Source organism: Ricinus communis, chromosome 10, assembly GCF_019578655.1.
Source record: "Ricinus communis isolate WT05 ecotype wild-type chromosome 10, ASM1957865v1, whole genome shotgun sequence".
NCBI classification, from domain to species: Eukaryota; Viridiplantae; Streptophyta; class Magnoliopsida; order Malpighiales; family Euphorbiaceae; genus Ricinus; species Ricinus communis.
The window spans coordinates 16,229,176-16,251,043 of record NC_063265.1 but is presented as its reverse complement, the minus strand read 5'-3'; the positions used below and the strand labels follow the sequence as shown (position 1 = coordinate 16,251,043).

General features: G+C 29.7%; 2 protein-coding genes and 1 non-coding gene across 6 annotated transcripts; 1 reads left to right on the top strand and 2 right to left on the bottom strand.

Annotated features, from left to right (window-relative positions):
• Positions 1 to 576: 576 nt before the first annotated feature.
• TRNAD-GUC lies at positions 577 to 648 on the top strand. Its single transcript has one exon. It is a non-coding gene; the product is annotated as a tRNA-Asp (tRNA).
• Positions 649 to 5,679: 5,031 nt separating this feature from the next.
• Positions 5,680 to 8,326, bottom strand: LOC8267141 (protein LITTLE ZIPPER 3). 4 transcript variants are annotated; one of them, XM_048380000.1, is made up of 2 exons: positions 7,490 to 8,326; positions 5,680 to 6,247 (listed from the first exon to the last, which is right to left on the bottom strand). In XM_048380000.1, the coding sequence occupies exon 2, from the start codon at positions 6,205 to 6,207 to the stop codon at positions 5,974 to 5,976; it is 234 nt and encodes a 77-aa protein (XP_048235957.1). In that variant the 5' UTR covers positions 6,208 to 6,247; positions 7,490 to 8,326; the 3' UTR covers positions 5,680 to 5,973. The 4 variants fall into 4 exon arrangements, with proteins under 4 accessions (XP_048235957.1, XP_002528726.1, XP_025014814.1 ...); XM_002528680.4 differs by lacking the exon at positions 7,490 to 8,326 and adding an exon at positions 7,123 to 7,461; XM_025159046.2 differs by lacking the exon at positions 7,490 to 8,326 and adding an exon at positions 6,927 to 7,089.
• Positions 8,327 to 15,767: 7,441 nt separating this feature from the next.
• LOC8267140 (probable purple acid phosphatase 20) lies at positions 15,768 to 19,962 on the bottom strand. Its single transcript, XM_002528679.3, has 5 exons — positions 19,641 to 19,962; positions 17,340 to 17,631; positions 16,664 to 17,238; positions 16,410 to 16,498; positions 15,768 to 16,194 (listed from the first exon to the last, which is right to left on the bottom strand). Exons 1-5 carry the CDS (start codon positions 19,794 to 19,796, stop codon positions 16,011 to 16,013), a joined length of 1,296 nt encoding a protein of 431 aa, XP_002528725.3. The 5' UTR covers positions 19,797 to 19,962; the 3' UTR covers positions 15,768 to 16,010.
• Between the last annotated feature and the right edge of the window lie 1,906 nt (positions 19,963 to 21,868).

Genomic DNA, 21,868 nt, shown 5'->3' with positions numbered 1-21,868 from the left:
TGTAGTTCTCTTTTCTTTTTGAATACAGTGAGATTGTTTTTTGGTTAGTTGTTTTATCAAAAAACCATACCGTATTTTAAAAAAAAAAAAAGTTAAAACACCATATATTTGATATTTTTAAGTAGTAAAAATAAAAAGAAAAATTATACTGTATTTTAGTAGAAATGAAAAACATGGATATTTTTATTATTTTTTCAAAAGAAACTTAAATATCAAAGTCAACAACAAAATTAATTAAAAATAAAATCAATCACGGATAATACGGTATACTTTATTCAAGCATCAAAATTGACAAAAAAAATCACAAAAAGAAATTTCACAGACTATAAAAAGATAAATCCTTTAAATTATATTTATGTTGTTGTTTCACATGAATGGATGATTAATGGATTAGTTATGGTCTTGAATCCAATTTTTGAGTTTAAAATGGGTCAACTTAAGTTAAATTTCACTTTTTGTTAAAAATAAACAAAATTGATGAGGTATATTATGACGTTCTAAATTAAAAGTTTTAATTATTATGTTATAGTACGTATGAAATTACAGGGGTCAATTCTCAATTTATCAAATGAGTAAGTCGTTGTAGTATAGTGGTAAGTATTCCCGCCTGTCACGCGGGTGACCCGGGTTCGATCCCCGGCAACGGCGATGGTGCCATTTTACGTTTTATATGCTTTGGGTTTGGGCACATAGCTTTTGAGGGTCTTTCTTTATTTGTATCCACACTAAAGGAAAAAAAGAATTACTAAAATCACTTATGTATTTTTATACAAACCACAGAAAGAAAGAATGAACAAATTTATTATCTTACTCTTCATTTTAAATACAAGTGCCCACACAATAATAATAATTTGATTATGTTTTAAATCCAAATGACAACAAACACATCATTTTTCTATTATATATTTTCTCTCCATTTTAAAGAGAAATGGACGAAAAGTTTGTTATTATTATTTGTCTTCCATTCCACACAACATAAAGTTATTATTTTCTTTTCTATTTTTCATCCCTTTTTATTTTTTTATTCCGAACATAAGATAGTCTTTTATAAAATTGAATATTATATTTAAATATAATATAAATTTTAATATTTTACTACTACTTATCCTCAAGTATTCAGTTACAAGCAGTTTTTACAGTGCGAATACCTCATTCTACTAGAAGAAGAAACTAGAATCTAAATATGAAAAAATAAATAAATAAATAAAAATGCATAAACTAAAGTAAAATCAAGAATCGAAAAGGAGTTGACTAGTTAATAACTCTCGTTGTTCCAAGTTTTATAAGCCAACTTAATAAAAAAACAAGGAGAAGTTCGCGTGGGCCTACCTAAGAATACTCCTACCCAAATTACTTCATTATATGCATGCCAAACATGAAAATGCTCACATTCCTGCTTGTATATACTTTGATTAATTGAAACAATATGATTTCTCACTTACACACATGGATTTACGTCTTGTGTTGCTTGATCATCAAGCAAGTCTGAATACCACCGATCAAGCTTGTCAATTGCGTTCTCATGATTCCTTACACCAATTCTTGTGTCATCAGCAAACCTTATACATAAAAGAATAAGGAATTATGTAGATCCCAATTATGCACATCTTGAATCAAAATATTTAAGAGTGCCTCGATTCTCGTTGTTCCCTACTTCCTCTAAAAGATTCGTTCCCGATCACTCCGACAATGATATCAATACTCAATCAACTAATTTTTTTCTTCGCATTTATCCAAATATTGGATCGGTCATGCACTTCCACTCAATACTTGTGTTTATGCCCTCCAAATAAAATCAAACAATCATACTAGACAGAAATTAGAAAAAAAGATACAAAAGAAACAAACAAAACGAAAATATAGGTAGGATTTTCGATCTGATAATAAAAAAAATCACAAGTTCTTTGTTCTCTTTCATATAACTAACCTTAAGGATCTATGTGATGCGATAAGTCTATATTCGCTAACACGAGTGTCCATAAGTCCATAAAGTTCTTCAAAGAACTCATAACTTGAATTTTTCACAAAGTAGAAACAAAATCAGCTAATGTGTTTTAAGTATTTACCAAACTCTAATATAAATGTTCAGTAAAATGCAGCTATCAACTCTATTAAATCTCTAAACCAAATACTTTCAAATTCTTATTTATAATTAGTTAAATTATAATTAAAACTTTTATATTTAGAATATGGATGTAAGGAGATTTTATTATATATAAGTATATAAATTTTGTCTCTCCCAGGTAGCAGCATCGGGAAATCATGCTCTCATGCTAGGTGTGTGTGCGCACAAGCAAATAGCTTCTTGTTTTGACTTCCCAATATATATACTTTTGCTCTAACGATTTGACATTGATGACGTCAGCCTATTCTTATTATGAATATGCATAGTAATTAATATATATCCTATTGCTTCCAAAATTAATCATGAACCACATTTCTTCTGCCATTTTCTTTTCTTCTTTCAATTAAAAAATTACACTATCTGCCTGTGGTATGAGATCTTCAAATTTCAATGAAGATTCTTAATTCCATTGGATTGAATAGGTAAATAGTATTCAGGAAATATAATATGTGCATCATTGAAATTCTACACATATTTATTGATTAATTATTATTGTAACATGTTGGTCATGGAGCCGACCTTTTTAGATAAGATAAAAAAAGAGTCTATTATAAATTTAGAATTTATATCAAATTTTGATAGGATCTGGTTTAATTGTAATAAATCTTATGAATTTGATAAAATAGAAATTTAATTAATTTCTCATTTATTACCAACTACATAAATTTAAATAAATTTATTTAGACTAAACACAATATTAAATTAATTTATTTTTATATATCAAAAGTATAATTATGTTTTTTGTGTTTCAACTTATTAAAAAGATAATAATCGAGTGGTTAAATTCTTAACTTAATAATTAAGTTGGTATTTTGTAAAAAAAATAATAAGATAATATTTTTAGTAAATTACCATTATAAATACTAATATTTTTTTTTTTATGTTAAACTAACTTGTAAAATAAAAGACAAGTGGTAATAATATATTGCAAAGATAATGAAGTGACAAATATGTCCATTATATATAAATGTGTAAGTCATTAGACTTTTATACTGTAATAAAATATTTAAATTTTTATGAATTGGAGATTAAGAATTAAGATTACAAAATTTTTTTTATTAATTTATGATGTTCTCTCTATATAATATTTCTGACACAGAGAGAAATGAAAAATAAGAAAAGTAGAGATTAGAGAAAAAAAGATTCAGAAAATATATATAAAATAAAATTTATCCTAAGGCTATATTACTAATAAATTCATTTTAATTGTTAACCCGTTGAACAATTTTACCTCTCTCATTCATATTCGCAATAATTTAAGAAAAATTTAAAAATCATCCTTTTAAAAATATCACTTTATTATTTTTTAATAAGTTGTCATATTTAATTATTAATTTTAAAAGAAATCAATCATTTGAAATAAATTGAGAGACTAAACATATAATTATTTGAATTATGTAAACCCGTTTTGCACGATAGGAACTTTTTAAAAATTAATCATGCTATGAACTTATAGGGATGGCTAGAACTTCAAGAGAGATTATGATTTTAAGCATTAAAGAGACTTTAAATTCTAGATTTACTAGTAATCATCCATCAATTTTGATAATGTGTATCACGTTTATAATGAGATATAGAAATTAATTATTCCTTGCTATGATTTATTGAATCTTTAATGAATTTAAAATAAAAAACAACTGTGTTGCTCTATTGCTGTCTTGCGGTCATTTGGGTTCATCTTAATAATGAACAGTGACAAAAGTCAGATTCTTTTTTAAATAATTAAATTTAATTTAAAAAATTATTATATGATAAATAAAGTGGCACTAGGTGAATATAAATTCACATGACTATTTAATAATATCGCAATGTATATTTTCTTTTAATAAGTGGCATGATAATGCTGATAGGTGCTATCTATTATTGGTCAATTGTGATTAAAAACTATTTAATATAAATACATCTTCATAAAATGAAATATGTTAGAAAATATGTAATTAGATAGTGGGGTAGTCTGCAAAATGTGCCTTTTAAATGTAACAAACACCTACACTGAGAAGAAGGGAGTTCAGTTATTTACGAAGAACATGGATTATATCCAGTAAGTGAACTGTTGAAAACTAATCCCAAGTACATTAGCACATAAATTATGATAAGTATTTTGCAAAACTTAGCTTCTCAAATCCTTGTTGCGCAATATATATATGCATTACTCTAATCTAATGGCCCAGACTTCGAGCAGTTTATCAAAAAAAAAAAAAAAAGAATCTATCTAAATTATGCTGGAGAAGTGCAATCTTCATAGAGCAGATCAGGTATGATATTATTATTATAGAGGTGAAATCATTGTCTTTGAAACTTTAACAAGTATTAGTTGCCCAACTCCTCTGTATGTAGTTGTTTTGAACTTAGTTCTCTGGTCAGATAATCCTTGTCTAGGTCTTCGAAGAAGATACAAGTCATCATTCCTTGGACTTCTTTCTGTTTTTCAAAATGGCTTCCTGAGGGATTTGGTAGACTCAGAGAGGGATCTGTTAACTGCAGTGCTCTAGAGGGGAAGTGGGTTTTTACTTAGATATTCATTTGTGCTTTGATAAGACACTTTCTTTTTTAAATGTTGTTATTGCTGGATATGGTGGTCAACCAACCAGTATATGCCATGAGCCCAGTCTAGGTCATGCCCATGAGTTGATATTTGTGAGTTTCCACTTCTTTTCAAACTTATATTAATTCTCATTGACTTCCTCTTCTGAATCTTTTGATGATGTTACCTTTGATTAGATCCTCCAATCAAACAGAATCTATGTGAAAAGGCCCCCCTTTCTAATCCTGTTGTATCCAGCTTTCTCTTTTTATTCTATTTATTCCCATTGAAAAATAAAATAAAATAAAGCAGAAAAGGAAAAAAGAAAATAAAGAAGAACAATCTAGGTATGGTGGGCTTTCTTACCACAGTGTAGCTTGTAGTGGAGCTGGGCTTCCAATCATCAAGTCCCTAACTAACTGCAAACTGGTTCAAGTTCCCTGCAGAGTGGAACTTATGCCACAAGAAATTATATGGTCTCATAAGTTTACTTGTCAACTATGTAGACCTTCAACTTTCAGTTAATATATACTTGCCATTTTTATTTTGTGATGAGGTTTTTCTAGGGTTATCTAAGAATGAAACTGAATATAATACTTGTTCTTTAGTGCCCCAAAACAAGAAGAAAGAAACTACTTCTGTAGTGACTGAATATAATCTTTGTTGTTTAGTAAATAAGACTTAGTGGGTTTGATGAAACCAGTTTGGAATATTCCACGAGAGTTTATTATTTGAAGTGGGTTGCTTTCTGTTGCTTTATTATTCTACTGAATTTGCCTCTTTTCAAGCATAGGCATACAAGAGAATGGGCACAAGTGAAATTACCAGTCATTACTCAATGAAATAATTGGGATGGAGAAGAAAAGACTTCTTGTTGTCTGATATATCTCAGTCACGTTTGTGAGTTAGGGAATTATTATACAACATGAATTTAAGTTTGCACATTTTGTTTGTTTTCTTTTTACTCTGTTTTTAATATTTCAAGTATGTCTGTGTGAGAGAGAAAGAGGGAGAGAGATACAGAACGAAAAACTAAAAACTATAATAATATTATATTCCTTTCTAGCAGATATCCTGATACATCCTTGTAGTTCAGAAATCCATATCTTAATCCCCTCAAAAAAGCAAGATAAGATAAACATGAAAATGGAAGTGAAAAGTAACCCTGATAAGGAGATACTTCTAGTGTCCTATATGACTGAAATTGGAAGAAACTACTACTGTTGGGGACTATGGTTTTACACAAAAAAAAAAAAAAAAAAAAAAGAGCAGAGAGAGAGAGAGAGTCCTACTGGGGTCATGATACTCTATCCCAGATGATGGATCAGTTAGGGCTGGAATTGGTAGGATTTTGAGTAGAAGTGGAGCTGAGATTGAGGTCAGGAATAGTGTTGTTGGAGGCATTGGCTTTTGAATTAGTCTTAGTGAGTTTCTGTTTCAGCTCAGATAACAGTGCTTGATTCTCCTGGTTGAGAAGCTGTGCTTTCTTCCTTAGCCTCTCATTCTCCTTCATTATGTAGCAGTTCTGCAGGTACAGCTTTGAGTTCAGTCTTTCCATGATTATGAATACACAAATTTTCAAACTCCCTGTAATGCCCCTGAAACAAAACCAACAATATATTATTAATGGAAATAACATTATTTAAAAAAAAAAAAAAAAAAGGCAGAAGAAAAAAGTATCACCAAGCCACTGTTACTTATTGTATTATGACACATGAAGACAGTATTGTGATACTATATTCTACATGGTCAGAAATTTTAAACTATAATCTTAAGCTAATAAAATAATAGAAAATTGTAGTCAAGAAACAATTCTTTTTAAAGAAAAGGAAAAGCAAATGCGTGACAAAACAATGCTTACATTACATCTATATAAAACAATACAAAGATTGCCCTCAAAATAATAGAAAGAAACAATAAAAATAAATCACGTCTAGGGAGAGACACAAAAATTGTGTTAGATTTACCAATTTAGATAAAATGGAAGAGTCCAAAATACAATAAAAGAATGTTTACAAGCTCATGATTGCTTGATTAATCTTAAGTCAAAAAAACAAAAGACAACAACAGAGGAAAGCAGGGCAAGTGAGGGGCAAAAAACGATTCAATATGGTATAGAGAGCAAGTGGGTAGTCTAGAAGATAAAAATGAAGAGGAGATATATAGTAATATAGAGATGGAATAAGAGCTTGTCCAAATCTGTACTCATCGTCAAATTGGTCTCTTTCGGTTTCCCAAACATGAAAGAAAAGGATAAAGGGTTTTCACCAGACTGACCATAGAGTGAACTTCAGTGTGTGTCTACACTAAAAAAAGGATCCACATTTGTTGCACTGTAGTTCTTGCTCTGTTATGTATATGTACATGATAATATCAAAGAGTGTAACGTGATGTAATGTATAATCTTGATATAAAGGAATATGCCGAAAGTTATTAAGTGAAAAGAAAGAAAAGAGAAGATAAAGAAAACAACCTTAGAGCTGGAAAAGTGCAAGGAAAATCAGTATTAAAGAATCCAAAGATAGGGAGAATGTTTAAAAAAAGAACAGATATTCCCTCCTCAAAACATAAGGTTGTTTTTGTTATGTACACAAGGAACCTTATGAGGAGTACACATATGTACTCGTAGAGAATATAAAAAGAAAAAGAACCAGCTAAAACTCACAACAAGAAACCATTGTAAACGACCATGTCTACCTATCTTAGTGAAAGAAAGAAGAAGAAGAAGAAGAAGAAATTCAAAGAACAGAGATAACAGAAAGAGAGAGATATAGAGAGAGGTGGGCCTCTCTTCTTTCTTTTTTTTTTTCTTTTTTAATTCTCTTTGGTAAAATGATCACCTTTAGAAGGTGGTTGGTTAGAGAGCCTTGGCCGAGGAAGCTAATATGTCTGGCTTATAACAACTAGTAGCAGCAGTGGGAGTAGTAGCAGGAGCAGCAGAAGTAGTAGTAGTAGAAGTGGGTAATGTAAAAAAAAAAGAAAAAAGAAAAAAGAAATCAGAAATCCTTGCTTTGGTGAATGAGGTTAGCGAGGGACAAAACGGAGCAAAAGAGACTGTTAATATATAGAGCAAAAGGGTAGAGTAAGTAAGAGAGAAAACAAAAAAGAAAAGGAGAAAAAGAAGAGGCATTATGGGTTGTGAGAGGAGACATGCCTCTCTCTCCTGACACAACAATCATGCATGTGTAAGCATGGAAGGCGGCCGGTTAAGGGCAAAAAATTTAATGTTTTTTGGGTGTTTGTGTGATGATGGTGATGAAGGTTATGACTTATGAGGTCATGTGAATGATGATGGGAGGGAAGGGTTTTTTTTTTTTTTTTTTTAGTCTTAATTTTCATGGGGAAATGAAGGGTATTTTGGTCACTGGGTTGTCTATTCTGGTTTCTGAAAGGGTGGTCAATAATGGGATTTTAAAATTTAAAGCCCTAGGCCTTGTAAAATGATGGTGGGCTAGGCCGTCCCCAAGATTCGCAATGATGGTTTGGATTGGTTCGAACCATCATCACCACCCTCCTCACCCCTCCTCATCATCAATAATTCTCTTTTGTTTTTACACTTCTTCTTCTTCTGCTTCACATTATATCACTCTTTTGTTTTTCACTTTCCAACATTATTTCTCGGTTTGGCAACTGTTGCCAATAATCATTTTTCCTTGCCGTAATTTTCCACTGTTCCTCTTCCAAAGTGGCGGTTTTCCTGCTTATACTTTGCCCACTTGTTTATTTCTCATTCTTCACAACAATTATATCTACCATCTCATATCATATTATCTATTCATAGGGGTATTTCTGGAATTCTTTCTCTTATTACTATAAATAAAAGTAAGCTTTGTTTTTGTTAATAATTACCATTAGATAAATAAATCCAAACCCATTATGTGTTAACGTAACAAAGTGAAAATTAAAATAAAATAACTTTACAAGGCAACATATATATATACACACAATTATAATCCGCCTTATGGCAAAATTGAAATGGCTGATCTCGCAACATCTGTGCGCCTTGTACTATGATTATGCTCCTCTTTACTTTATTGACAAATGAAAATCTTATTTTTAGAAAAAAAAGAATATAATAAAGTTGCAATATGATAACATATTTGTGGATATTATTGATGGGAACTACTACTTATTATGATTAAAAACAGGAAATAGAAAAGAACTTTTCTGACTTGAGCTTATGATAAATTGAAAAGATGGTAATGACATATGGTTTTATGATTAAATTGGGGGCAAAATATTGTAACCAGTGGGCAATTATAAGCAAGAAAAAGAAATTCTTAACTATATTACCCTCTCACAGCTTTTGCACTGTGTTGAAAAAACCATTGATGTTGTTTTGTTTTACGTTATTATAATCATAAATATAAGGCATGTAAAATCATAAGATAGTCAGTCATATATATGTATAGAGAGAGAGAGATAATGAGATAAAAGGAGGAGAGAAAGGAGAGGAAGGATGATAGTTGGGCCAGCCTGAGCCTCAATCCTCATGGGTTATGAGTGCCTTAACGTGAAACATCATAGTTGACAGGGTGGGTATTTTTGGATGGGTCTATCATGGAGGGGTAAAATTGTCATATAAATTCTAATTCCTTTTTGATAACCCCCTCGTGGAGCTCGTTCATTTAATCCTTCGATTCAAGACTTCACTTAAGTTTCATACTTCCTGCCTCTTTAATTGTAATTATGGGTTCTCATTCAGTCGCCTCTTCTACTTGAAATGACTCAGATGCCCTTTAGGAGATTTCTTGTGCAACTGGCTCTCCATCAAGTCTAATGTAATGTATTTATGGGTTCTTTATTCAATGGGCTGTTCTCTCAACTGACTTCAATGCCCTTTTTGGACATTAATTCTGTAAGTAGCTCTATAAATGTAATCTAATGTAATGACAGGTTATTATTCAATGGGTTATTTTGCAGCATTGAAATGACGGAAATGCCCTAAGAGATTTCTTCTGTAATTAGTACTTACTAGGAACATGATTGTTCTTTATTATTATTATTGTTGTTGTAATAATTTATTATTGTTATTATCATTACTATTTCTATTATTACTATGATGTCCTCTTGAAAGTAACTTAGGCAATTTGTTCCCCAAGAATGGTTTTCATTTTAGGAGGAAATTTGTTTTAAAAATATTATTTTTTTATGTTATTTGATGAGTTTTGAATAATAAGAACATATATATATATATGCATTATTTTTGTCCAAGTTATTTTCTTTATACAAACTTGCACCCGAAAAATGGATTTCTTTTTCAAGATTTAAGGTTATTTTTCTTAAAATTAAGCTTATTTTTTCATTTAACTGAGAAATTATTACCGTGTGCAAAATATTTTTGAGAAACAAACAAAGCACTACAGTTATTCAACTTTTGCTAATTTTTACTTCTTGGAGACAGCTAGAACTTGGCTTTTAGAAGTTGGTGTGAATTGGGGTCTTCTTCTTAACACTTTAGGTTTTTTTTTTTTTTAGTTTTTTTTTCCCCTAACTTTGGTCAGATAAGAGAGGATTAATATATTAACCCAATCCAATTTGTAACACTATATCTATGACCAATATAGGCAAATACATTAGGCTTACTTTTTATGATAAAGTGGAAAACATGTTTGTAATGAACGGGACACAGAAGGGACATGCATGTTGGACTTGTCTATAGACGGTTTAGATCTTTGGGTTAAACCAAAAGATAGACTTGATATGTGAATCTATACAGAAAAGAAAGCTAAACTAATATTTAGGTCTCTTTCAATTACTTTTGTTCATCTATTGCCTCTTAAGTTATCCTCATTTTTTTTAATCTTTTACTCATTGAATCCTTGTGTTAATAGAATGCAAAATTCAAAATGGTAAAAAAAAAACGAAGCTTTGTGGGAAGGCTAATTAAAAGAAATCAATCAAACAACTCATCCAAACAACATGATTTCTCCCTCTGCTTTGCCTCCATCTTATACCTATTCTAACAGTTAGCGGATGGCGCCTCTTTGCATTCGGATGATGTACTTGTAATATCATAGTCGATTGACTTTAGTCATTGCCATCTCTAATGGTGCATGTGTCCATTATATTTAGCAAATTTAACATAATGATAGAAATAGAAATAAAGATAAAGAAAATAAAAAGAATATATGAAGAATTAGATAAAAGATAAAATGTGATTTCTTTAGAGAGATCAAATTAGACAATAATATTTACAAATTTATAACGGCAGGGAGAATGAATATTGATTTTGTACTTTGCTAGAATCACTTAGCTATTCATCTACAACTTCACTAGCTATTGATTTTTTTTAATAGAAACTATATTGTTTTTATTTTTATTAGTGATTGAGCCGATAATTTTATTACATAAAAATATATAAATAACGACACCTAAAAATATGCATGTAATGTCAATATAAGAATTAAGTAATTATAAAAATAAAAGTACAAGAACGACTTAAGATGCAACAGATGAATAAAGATCAATCGAAACAAAACCGAATAATTCATGTACTTATATGTGGGTTTAGCAAGAAAAGATGTACATGGTTAGACAAGCTAACATATGTGATTTATTTTCATTTTTTTATCTTAAATATTTCGACACATTTAATATTTACCTAACTCAACCATCACAATCCTGAAGTATATTAAGCTCGTATTGAGGATTATTTTTTAAAGATCTTTTTTAAAAGATTAAATATTTCTATTTTGAGTTAGTAAATTTGATAAGAAATGTAATTCTGATAAGGGTGATTTATAGTTAGAATTCTGTATAACCCGTTTAAATAGATAGAATTAGAGAAGGTAAGAAATCTAATTTCTGCAATTTTTATGCTATTAGAAAAATAGAGAAACAAAAAAGCGTTTCCAAAAGAAGAGGAGGGGGAGAATTGGAGACTATAAAGACAAAAATAAAAATGAGACAAACCAATTTATATTTTGAACTAGAGTGGCTGAGCTTGTCTGAAATGTCAGATACACAACAAAACTAGGACAATAGATTCTTCACGAGAATCCTACAAAACATGATTGAATGTGTTTTGATTCTTAAGGGGAGGACTAATAATAATTTCTTTTTTTTCTTCTCAGAACAAGAAGGGTTGGGAAATGTATATTTGAAAGACCAGCTAGCTGCAATAATTGATTTACAAACACAAGCAATGATAATGGATATGTGCTCCAAAATCTAAATGGAGTAAAACTATTAAACTCATGGCTCTGTTCAAAATTATCCTCACAACAACAAGGCTCTGCTTCATGTACTTGCCAAGGTCAGTTGGGCAACTTACAGAAAGAATAATGAATTATTATTATTGGTATCACAGGAATATAAATAATAGGATCTGAGTATATTATATTTGGACATCAATTTTTTTCTTTTTAAATATTAGGGGAAGTGGAAGGGTTGACATGTGCCTAGTCAGTGTGTTACCTATCTGCAATTCAAACTAAAAACCAGTCAAACCAAAGGATAGGGTAGGGGGGCAAAAGGGGTCTGTCCAAAAAGTGCAATAGGTAAGTAAAATTGGGGTTAAGTGTGAATGGAGGAGGTAGCTAGGGTTTATTACCCTCTGTTCTGAAACAGCCAATGATGGCAAGCCCCAAATAATAATGGTTTTCTCTTCCCCTAGTAATAATCCTATCCTATCAACCCCTATTAAATAATTTTTTCTTCTCTTTTTTTTTTTTTTTTTTTTGCAGCAATCTTCAATCTCCCCTTGACAAAAAGAACATTTGTGTATAATGATTTAAGGGTAGAGAGAGGGAGAGAGAGGAGAATGGGTTAGGGTTAGGGGCTGTGTTTTATCATAAATGTGTATGGCAGTGCTCAAGAGATCTTGCATGGCCACAGATTAAACAGGGAGCAGCATTCATGAGTACCCATCACCATCACCACCACCACCACCACCACCACCATCATCATCCCTCTACATTGCCTATAAATACAATTATGCAGACTCTCCCAGCTGGGCAAATTACCTTCTTCAAATTTCAAATTTACCAAAAAGAAAAAAGACAGAAGAAGAAGAAGAAGAATAAGAAATCATTAAAATCCGAAGATCAGTCTAATATATATTTTAACTTTTGTTGCTTCAAAATTAGCACGTGTATGGCCTTGTGCATTTAATTTATGAAGTGTAAAATCTTTAAGAAATAACGGTAGATTACAATATTAATGTCAGGAATTAAAGTGTAGCAAAAAGAAATTTTAAATATAAATTTTTTATATTTTATTATATATAGTAATTTTTTCTATAAATATTAATTGTCTTAATGTCAATAAAAATTAAAAATTAATAATATTATATAAAAATTTATAGTATATTTATTAATATTAAAATAATGAGTAAAATTTAGTTTTCTAACTATAGACAAGGATTCTATTCTCCACTTCATATTTGTTTAAAGAATATAATAAATGACAACAAATGTTCAGTATCATCATAGGCAGTCAGTCAGGAAGAAGGCTGTTGGCCCTGCTCCAAGAAATTGATCGTATGCTTCAGGATCTTTCATGCCTACACAGAACAGAAGACAAACCAGGTGCTGATTGGTTGGCAAATATGAGATTGAGCCTGAATTTTGATTCTCATATCCTTTTTGATCCTTCATATGAGATTTTAAACATTTTTATCCCAAAATAAGTTCTTTTCTCTTGTTATGTAATGGGTATTAGGCCTGCGGCCGCCTACTTTTGACTGAAAATAGAAAAGACACAGGCCAAGTAAATATATTTATATTTTTAAAAATTTTAGTTATTTAGTTAGTTTAATATTTTAATTTATTTTTTATAATATTTTAATATATTTTGATATGTGTCTTTATTTAATACTTCTACTTATATTGTATAAAAATATTTAAAGATTACTAAAAAATAAAATCGAATTATATATTAATTAAATTAAAAATTAAAAGTATTTAAATATTAAAAAATAAAATTCAAGTATCAGTTAGATCAAATTAAAAACTAAAATATTGAATTGACTAATTAATATAATTTAAAATATATATTTAGTCAAAAATATAAAAATATATATATATCTAAAATTTGAATAAATTTATAATTTTTATTTTTATTTTCTTTTTATAACTTAAAAAAATGAAAGGATCTATTAAATTTATAAAAAAATTATGGTAAATGTCACTAAAATGGTTCTATGGCAATGAATGAATTTTAAAAACCAAGATTGTCAACTTTCAAATAATGAGATTAAACCTGTAATTGAGCAGTAAATAAATCCAAAAACAAGAAAAAAGGAAAAGAAGGGAGATATGATTGCATCACCCTACAAGAGAACCGAGAAGTTGACCCGTGGGATATGATTGGACAGCATGATGTTACACACGTGAAAGGCTTCTCTTAAGACTCTTAAAAAGATCTAAAATACAATTTCAGATTTAATCCTTCAAGTTTACACAATGGGGTGAAAATCAGATATTGGCAGAAAGTTATTTGTGAGATACCTGATTGACCCACAGGTAAGGATTTTATGTTCTTCTTGTTTGTTACTTTTTTTTTTTTTTTTTTATAATATGGAAATGGGCTCATTATGGATGACCTCATCACCATTGCAATACCCCCTTTTGAGTTCTTCTTTCTTAGGTCATTTTTAATCATATCAAATAATGCCAATTCCCTGCATGGCTAATCATGATATTTCCTTACATTATTATTGATGTTGTTGCAAAAGCAAAGTGTGTATTGAAACCCCCCTCTACACGTGAGCTTAGAGCTTTAGGGTTTCATAATTTCTAAGTTAAGAGTGGCCATTTTAAGGGACCATTCGTGTTGGTAATAATTCATAGAAACTCAACTCTCTTGCAAACTCTTCTTTACTTCATACAATTTGACATGCCTCCGAGTTTAAAGTTTATTACTTGAACTCCAGCTTAATTAATTTTAGTGTCTTTTAAGTTAAAAGTCCTAACACAAAACTGTTCTTGAATTGGACAAAATTTTCATATTAAATTGCCAAATCAATCATAAATTTTGAATCTATTTTCATATTTGTAATTTTTAATTTTTCAAATTTCAGTAGCACTTCCTAGTATTAATTTTAATTTTTTTGGAATCAAAATATATTGATGTAATAATTTCCACGACAATAATAAAATACAATAAAAAATTAACTTAGCATTAGAGTTGTTAACTAATTCTATAATTAAAAATAATAGCATTTGAGTAAATAAATAAATAATCTAATAAGCATCAATAGTAAGAGAAAAAAAGACTACACTATTTCAATTTTTTTTCCTCACTGAAATTGTAGTAATATCAGTAAATTTTGGTTGATAATTAAAAGTTAAAATTTAACATTAATATTAAAATATATTATTAATACTGAAAAAATGAAAATTATATGTTAGATTTAAAAATAAGTACAAAAATTATGTTTTAGATTTAAAAACAAACTGTAGAGTAGAAAATTTATTTAGTAATTTAATCCTAAGATAGGATTTTGACGAGAGTAATGGCCAAGATCTTCGCCCAAAAATTACTAGTTAACAGTCCGAAAGTGTACTTTACAGAATAGTATGAATCTTTTTTATTAACAGGTAAAAGCAGAAAAATGACATGTGGCTAATAATGCAGATGGGTTAAAATTGTGAATAGGGCCATGACCTAAATTTGTATGAGTTATATATGGTCCTTAGCCCCTTAACTATCCAGAAATTTATAGCCCACAATCTCATATTTCTAGCATTAAGTGGCAAGTTTTATAAGCCTTAATTAGTGGTCACTTGGTCATTGAAAGCAAAAAAATTTACATCCCAGCACCATAAGTACTAATCTCCAGTTGATAAATCTTTTATAGGTAAAATGTTAGCCCTTTTTCTAGCAATATCTCCTACGCATCACAGGGTATTTTAAGCCTCTACTATGAATTAAGAAAAGAAGAAGAAGCCTTTTCTTCATTCAGAAGCAATAACTGACCTCTACTACATTAAAATCCATCTTTTGTTCCCTCAATTTTGTTTATTTTCATAAGAATGACTTATCCATATTCATGCAAGCCAAGACCACTACTTATTCAGTCATTGTGCAAATTTGGTAAGCACAAATAATGATGAAAGCATGTCTTCAATTACCCAATTTCAACATTGCCACAAAGCACCAAACAAAGCTGCATGGACAATCAGCATCAGGACCACATTCGCCTGAGAACAACTTTAATAAAATAATTTAAAGAATTTCAATAGATAAAATGTTCATAAATTAAAAGCCCTGTTTACCTGTTTACTTAATTCCTACATCTTTTATTCTACTTTCCTAGCAATGAGGACCTTTTTTTTTCAAAAAAAAAAAAAAAAAAATCAATCTTTTTCTGTGAGAGATTTTCTAGCCTTATCTAGCTACTAGGCAGATGCATTTTCAGATTTTACAGGCAGGACTAGAAGAGAGACTTGTAAGCCAGATTGAGTCACTTGGAACTTGTTCATCATTGTCATTTCTATGCCATGTCCATTGTGCATGAGTTGCATTGACTACTTCAAGTTGTCCATGCCCAAAACTTGGCTCTCTGAATATTGAAATTTCTGGCTTTGGGTCTATGTACCTGCAGAACAAGAATTATCTATTACATCACTTCTATTCCTTGATAGTTCCACTCAAATTTGTAATCAAATGAGCCAGAACAGTAGATAATTAAACTAATTACTGCTATTTATTCATTAAACTTCTTATGTACTTTCTTCAGGATTTTTTAGTCCTATGTTTCTGATAACATGATATCTTTCAAGACTAAATGTAGTATGCTAGAGACGAACTTACTCTCTGGCAAGGCCTTCACGATTGCCACCATCCCCAATTGTTATATAAACAGGACCGCAATTGTCTGCTTTATCTTGGTAAACACGAGTCTAAGAGACAAGAAAGACAACATTCAACATGACATAGAGATAAAACTTACTACTAAACAATAAATAGTTATCATACAGAATCTTTTTATCAAAATAAAATTGATTCACATAAATAAACGAGTAATTGAAACAGATATGTCAAATAAAGGGTAGAAGAGGGCTTACAAATCGCTCGTACGCATGCACATGTCCGGCAAAAACAACATCCACACGAGCTTGATAAAGCAGGCCTTCCATGGATTTCTTCATATCTACTGACTCAGACTCACCCTGATGAGCAGTATTAGAATTATACCATGGTGCATGAATTAGTACCACAACCCATGGAGTTTTTGACCTATCAATCTTGCCTAAATCTGCCTGTAACCACTTATACTGAGGTGAATTTGAATCAAAATCAGTGTATGACCCCAACATAATCACATGTACACCAGCAACATTGAAGGAATAGTATAGATTGGAATATGACCCACTTTCTTCAAATGGCATATGCCATCTAGCATTGTAGGCTGTAAAGGGGGTGGTGTGTAGAACTGGGAATTTTTCGACCTCGTGATTGCCTTGTGTGACCATCCACGGACGCTGGCTCGCCACTGGCTCCACCAATCGCCCAAATGAATCCCACAAAGGTTGAATTAGATCAGCATATGACAAATCTCCTGGTAGAAGTAACATATCATATTCAGACTTCGATATGTGTTCGAGGGTTGTCTTGGTCCAACCTGTTTGTCCTAGATCACCTGCACACAACAACATATACATGTGTATACAATTAAGGTTTTGACTCGCCTATTCTAGATGTATACGTATAAAGAATAGATGGTCTGACACATCTACCTACCCGTAACAACGAATTTGATAGGGAATTGGGCAGGTGGTGTTTTGAAACTGTATTCCCGAGCTGAATTGGAGCTGCAACGATAGTAGTAAACTGTGTTTGGGGTGAGTGGGCCAATGACTACATCATGAATGTGGCCTGATTTATAGGTGAGGTAACGATAGGTAGATGTAACCCCGTTTACAGAAGTTGTGTACTGTCCTGAAGATGTACCATAACTTACTATTGCTGGAGCTAGATTCTTTGTTATCCATGTTATTCTCATTTTATTTTCACCAACCACTGATGTATGGACCTGCGACAGAAGTTCAGCTCAATGTTCGGTGAGGATTTAATCACCTAATGCACAAAACAGATTTATGTATTTTCCCAATTTATGGAATCCTTTTAGCATGCAAGAGTTCTCAATATTGAAATATTGAATTCTTGACTTGAAATATTATTGCTTAGTCCAGCTATATATCTCTTACTATACAATAAGACAATAGATAATTGATATATATTTATTAATTTTACAAATAGAATATGTGACTACATTATTAAGAAAATATTTAAATTATTAAATGATGCGCCAATTAAAATAATAGTTCCATTTATTAAAAATAATTAAAATATATGTGTGTGCGAGTTATATCTATTATAACAATTCACTGATATTTCTATGTGAAAAGAGAATCTAACTCATAAACTTATATACATGGCCAGTTAATTAATATTTTTTATCTGATTAAAAGTTAAATTTGAAACTTTTATAACTATTGCATCTTTCAAACTAGTTTCTTTTTTTTTTTTTTGAGAAAAACAAACTCACTTTTCAGTTTTAAAAGTAAGTTTTGAAAGAAAACATTGACAAGTGATTATTTTCAAAACTATGTTTGTGAAAAACAGTTTGTGAAAATATCATCAATTAAATAAAAAAATCTAAATTTGTCTTTTTTCTTCATCTAACAAGAATTCCAAATAAGTTCCAAATTTTTAATAAAATAAATGTAATATTATGATCATTTTTTGAGATCAAATTTTTTGTGCGTACAAAAGGAATCATTTGCGGAATTAACTGGTGAAGGTATTAATTTGCCTACGGACTGTGGAAAGGAAGAATTATTAGAATTTAAAATAATGACAATCAATATCTTAAATTAATTAACTTCGAGCCAATATAATGATTGAATGCTAAACTAGAGTTGGCTGGACAGAATACATAGTACTCCCTCCATCTCTCAAAAATATATTTCCTTTTTTTGGTGAAATTTTTAATTTGTAGTCAACAAAGATACTCTTAATTTATTAAGATATATATATATATATATATATATATATATTATCACCTATAATTAAATTTTTAATCATTCTATTTATTTCAAAATTATAAGTTCTAATTGAATACATCTTCCAGTCCTCATGCAGTGTACTAGATTTATTAAATTGAATATCGATGATTAAAATTTTTTGTATAGTGAAAAAGGAATAAGTTGGCACAACAAAATTAATGTAAATAGAAGATGGAACATATTTTGGGAGGGATGACGTATCTTAAAGTCATATATAGAACAAACTAAATGCACGTATTTGGAAGAAATTCAAATAAAGTAAGACAATCCACTAATTTCTGTCATATAATAGGAACATAGCATATTAGCATAAATCAAAATCTGAAAAATTAATTTGAAGATAGTAGTCTATACAAAATAAGGAAAAAAATCTCATAATTTACTCTCATCAATTAATAATACATATTGATTCAAATTAAAATATTAATCGACATCCAACTAAACAAGAAACGAAAGGAATCATCTCAATCCATTTATTCGAGTAAAAAATCTTAAAATTTAATACTACCTGTAGTATTTGTAGCATAATTATAGTTAACGGTGGAATATATATATTTAGCAGACATATAATTAGGAGCTAATTACTCTCTAATTATCAATGACTAGGATCTGGCCAACCATTTGACTTGGTTGAGCTATAATATTACTGCATCCCTGTCACCATTACACTTTTCATCACTTCTCTCTCTTAATTTTTCTGAAACGTAACAAATTAAACAAATGCATGTTTCTTACTTTTGGTAATCTAATACAAAACCAAATCCAGCTTCCTCAACACCAAATCTATTCATTCAGATTGCCAGACGCAGTTCCTTTTCTTTTTCTGTTCTTTTTGTTCAGGATTCACTAATTTTGTAATAGAGATGAAAATTGAGACTTATATAATATAAATATATATTTATCAATATGCACGATCACAGTCAAGAAGGTTTAGCATTAATTAATTAATCAAAACAGAAGGCAATGTCGTTACCTGTTGTGGAGTAGAATCATCGTCTTTTTCTATTTGTTGTACATATATGTTTTCTCGCGGCGGTGGTCGTGTGTAACAAACACCGCAGCTAAATAATCCTCCGACGATAAGAGCAAACGTGGATACGACGACAAGGAGCTGCCTTTGCCTAGCCATTGTTTCTAATGAAATTGTCGATCAATGTTAACGATAAGAAGAAGAAGAAGAAGAAGAAGAGGAGGAGGAGAGCACTCTGTCTAACACGTGTGAAGCAAAGGAAATGAGTTGTGATTTAAATAAAATTTGCCAACATAGTATAGACCTGATTTTGGACATGAATTTGTTTGTCGCTATAGGCCTGTGGCTGTCTACTATATTTACATTTATGGAATAGAATATTCTGCAAATAATATTTCCTTCCTGTGTTTCAGAAAGACACATGGTTTCATGCTGTTATGACACGTGTAGCTCGAATTCAATTTAGGGGTTACTTTTGTCCTTACTTAATTTAGATATAAATATCACTATTATATATAAATAGTTTACATGTATAAATAGTTATTTTATTTAATATCATTATATAAATAACACGCATTTAATTATTTAAAATTTGATAGTATTTATTATTTATAAATCTAGTGTATTTGACTTCTTTTAATTAGTTTTCTGTGTTGCGGTTATATCTATACGAGTTTTGTCTTGTGATTGTATTTTTACCAGGTAATATATTTTTACTCTTATAAAATTATAATATCTTCATAATTTATCAACAAAATATCAGCATATACAAAAATCATCTTCATGGCAAGAGTTTTATTTTATTAAGAAAATGGTAATATTCTATCTTCATTTATTTCAATTTTTATCTATTTAAGTATAATATATTATAAGATTATTTTTTAATATTAAAAGACAATTTCTTAAAAATAGATCAAGTCAAAAGAAGGTGGATGATACGGCGGTTTTCACTTTATTAAAAGAAAACTACTTTATTATTTCAATTTAATAGCTCTATCATCTAGTTTGTAAAATTTTAAAACAAATAATTTAATTTTATTCGATGGTTAATTTTATCAGCTATATTTTAAAATTATTTTTTATAAGTTAATAACTAATTTGATTGTTTTATTTATTAGATAGTATTATTTTTGTTAAAAATTAAATTCTTTAATTGAATTCATATAATTCTATTAATTTTTAATAATAAATTCGATTGAATTAAATAAAATTAATTATAGCATTTTTTATTATCATAAGCTATTTTTATTAATTTGTCACATAGAAATAGTATTATAAAATAGAATGCGTTTAAAAATAATTTAAACTCTTAAAAGTCATTTAACATATTACAATAATAACTAATAAAATGTTATTAAAAAATTTAAATTATCAACTACAACTATAAAGCTATCAACTGCTAACTACCTTGATCAAGCGAATCAAATAAGTCTTTAATAAATTCATAAACTGTATCTAACTTCTTTTATATAGTTTATCAGTTCTATACACTTAAAATATTAATAATTTTTAATTTCACATATTAAATTATAATTTTTAATGTCAAATAAGCAATTAATCAGTTATATATAATTAAGTAGTTGTTTGTTATCTGATCCTTATGTTAATTAAGTCACTTTCAATAGTCAACCTTTTAGTTTTGCAAAATTCCTCAGGTGACTCAATAGCTCCAGGTTGGACGAGCATGTGTTCACAACCTAAATACTTTGTTTCAAACCATCAAAAAATATCCATTAGATTTCTCTAATTGATCGTATATGTAAAAAACTTGTTCATTATTTTCTTTTAATTTTTATTTTATCTAAAATAAAATCTTATGAGTATAGTTAAAATCGATAAATATTAAGAAGCCCATTAACAATAATTCTGAGTGCATGATTATACATTTTCTGAAGAGGAATGTAAGTTGTTTTCTATGAGTTAAAAATGAACAAAATGAGAATTTTAATTTAGCTAAGTCTGTAAGTGTAACAACATTGAATGTTAAAACACGCAAAAGTGGACAGAAATTATCCCCAGAACTACCAGAGTGAGGAACCTATTTTCCATTTAAACCAAATTCTCAGCTTTCAAGTCTTTATTGTCACGAAACTTAGGCTGAGAGGTTAACCAAGTCTGCCCATGGACAGCCTTGCCTTGCTCGATTGTGAGGCGGGCTGTGACATTATGCTCCCTTACATCAATATTACTTGCAGTTCATATCTTTGGGTGGATCATATAGAACTCCAACA

Excerpts from the sequence above, each read along its gene's own strand:
- LOC8267141 (XM_048380000.1), bottom strand. The coding sequence starts at position 6,207 with ATGGAAAGACTGAACTCAAAGCTGTACCTGCAGAACTGCTACATAATG.
- LOC8267140 (XM_002528679.3), bottom strand. The coding sequence starts at position 19,796 with ATGGCTAGGCAAAGGCAGCTCCTTGTCGTCGTATCCACGTTTGCTCTT. Across the intron at positions 17,239-17,339 it reads TATCAAATTCGTTGTTACGG|GTGATCTAGGACAAACAGGT; the intron begins GTAGGTAGATGT and ends TGTTGTGTGCAG. Across the intron at positions 16,195-16,409 it reads CGTGAAGGCCTTGCCAGAGA|GTACATAGACCCAAAGCCAG; the intron begins GTAAGTTCGTCT and ends CTTGTTCTGCAG.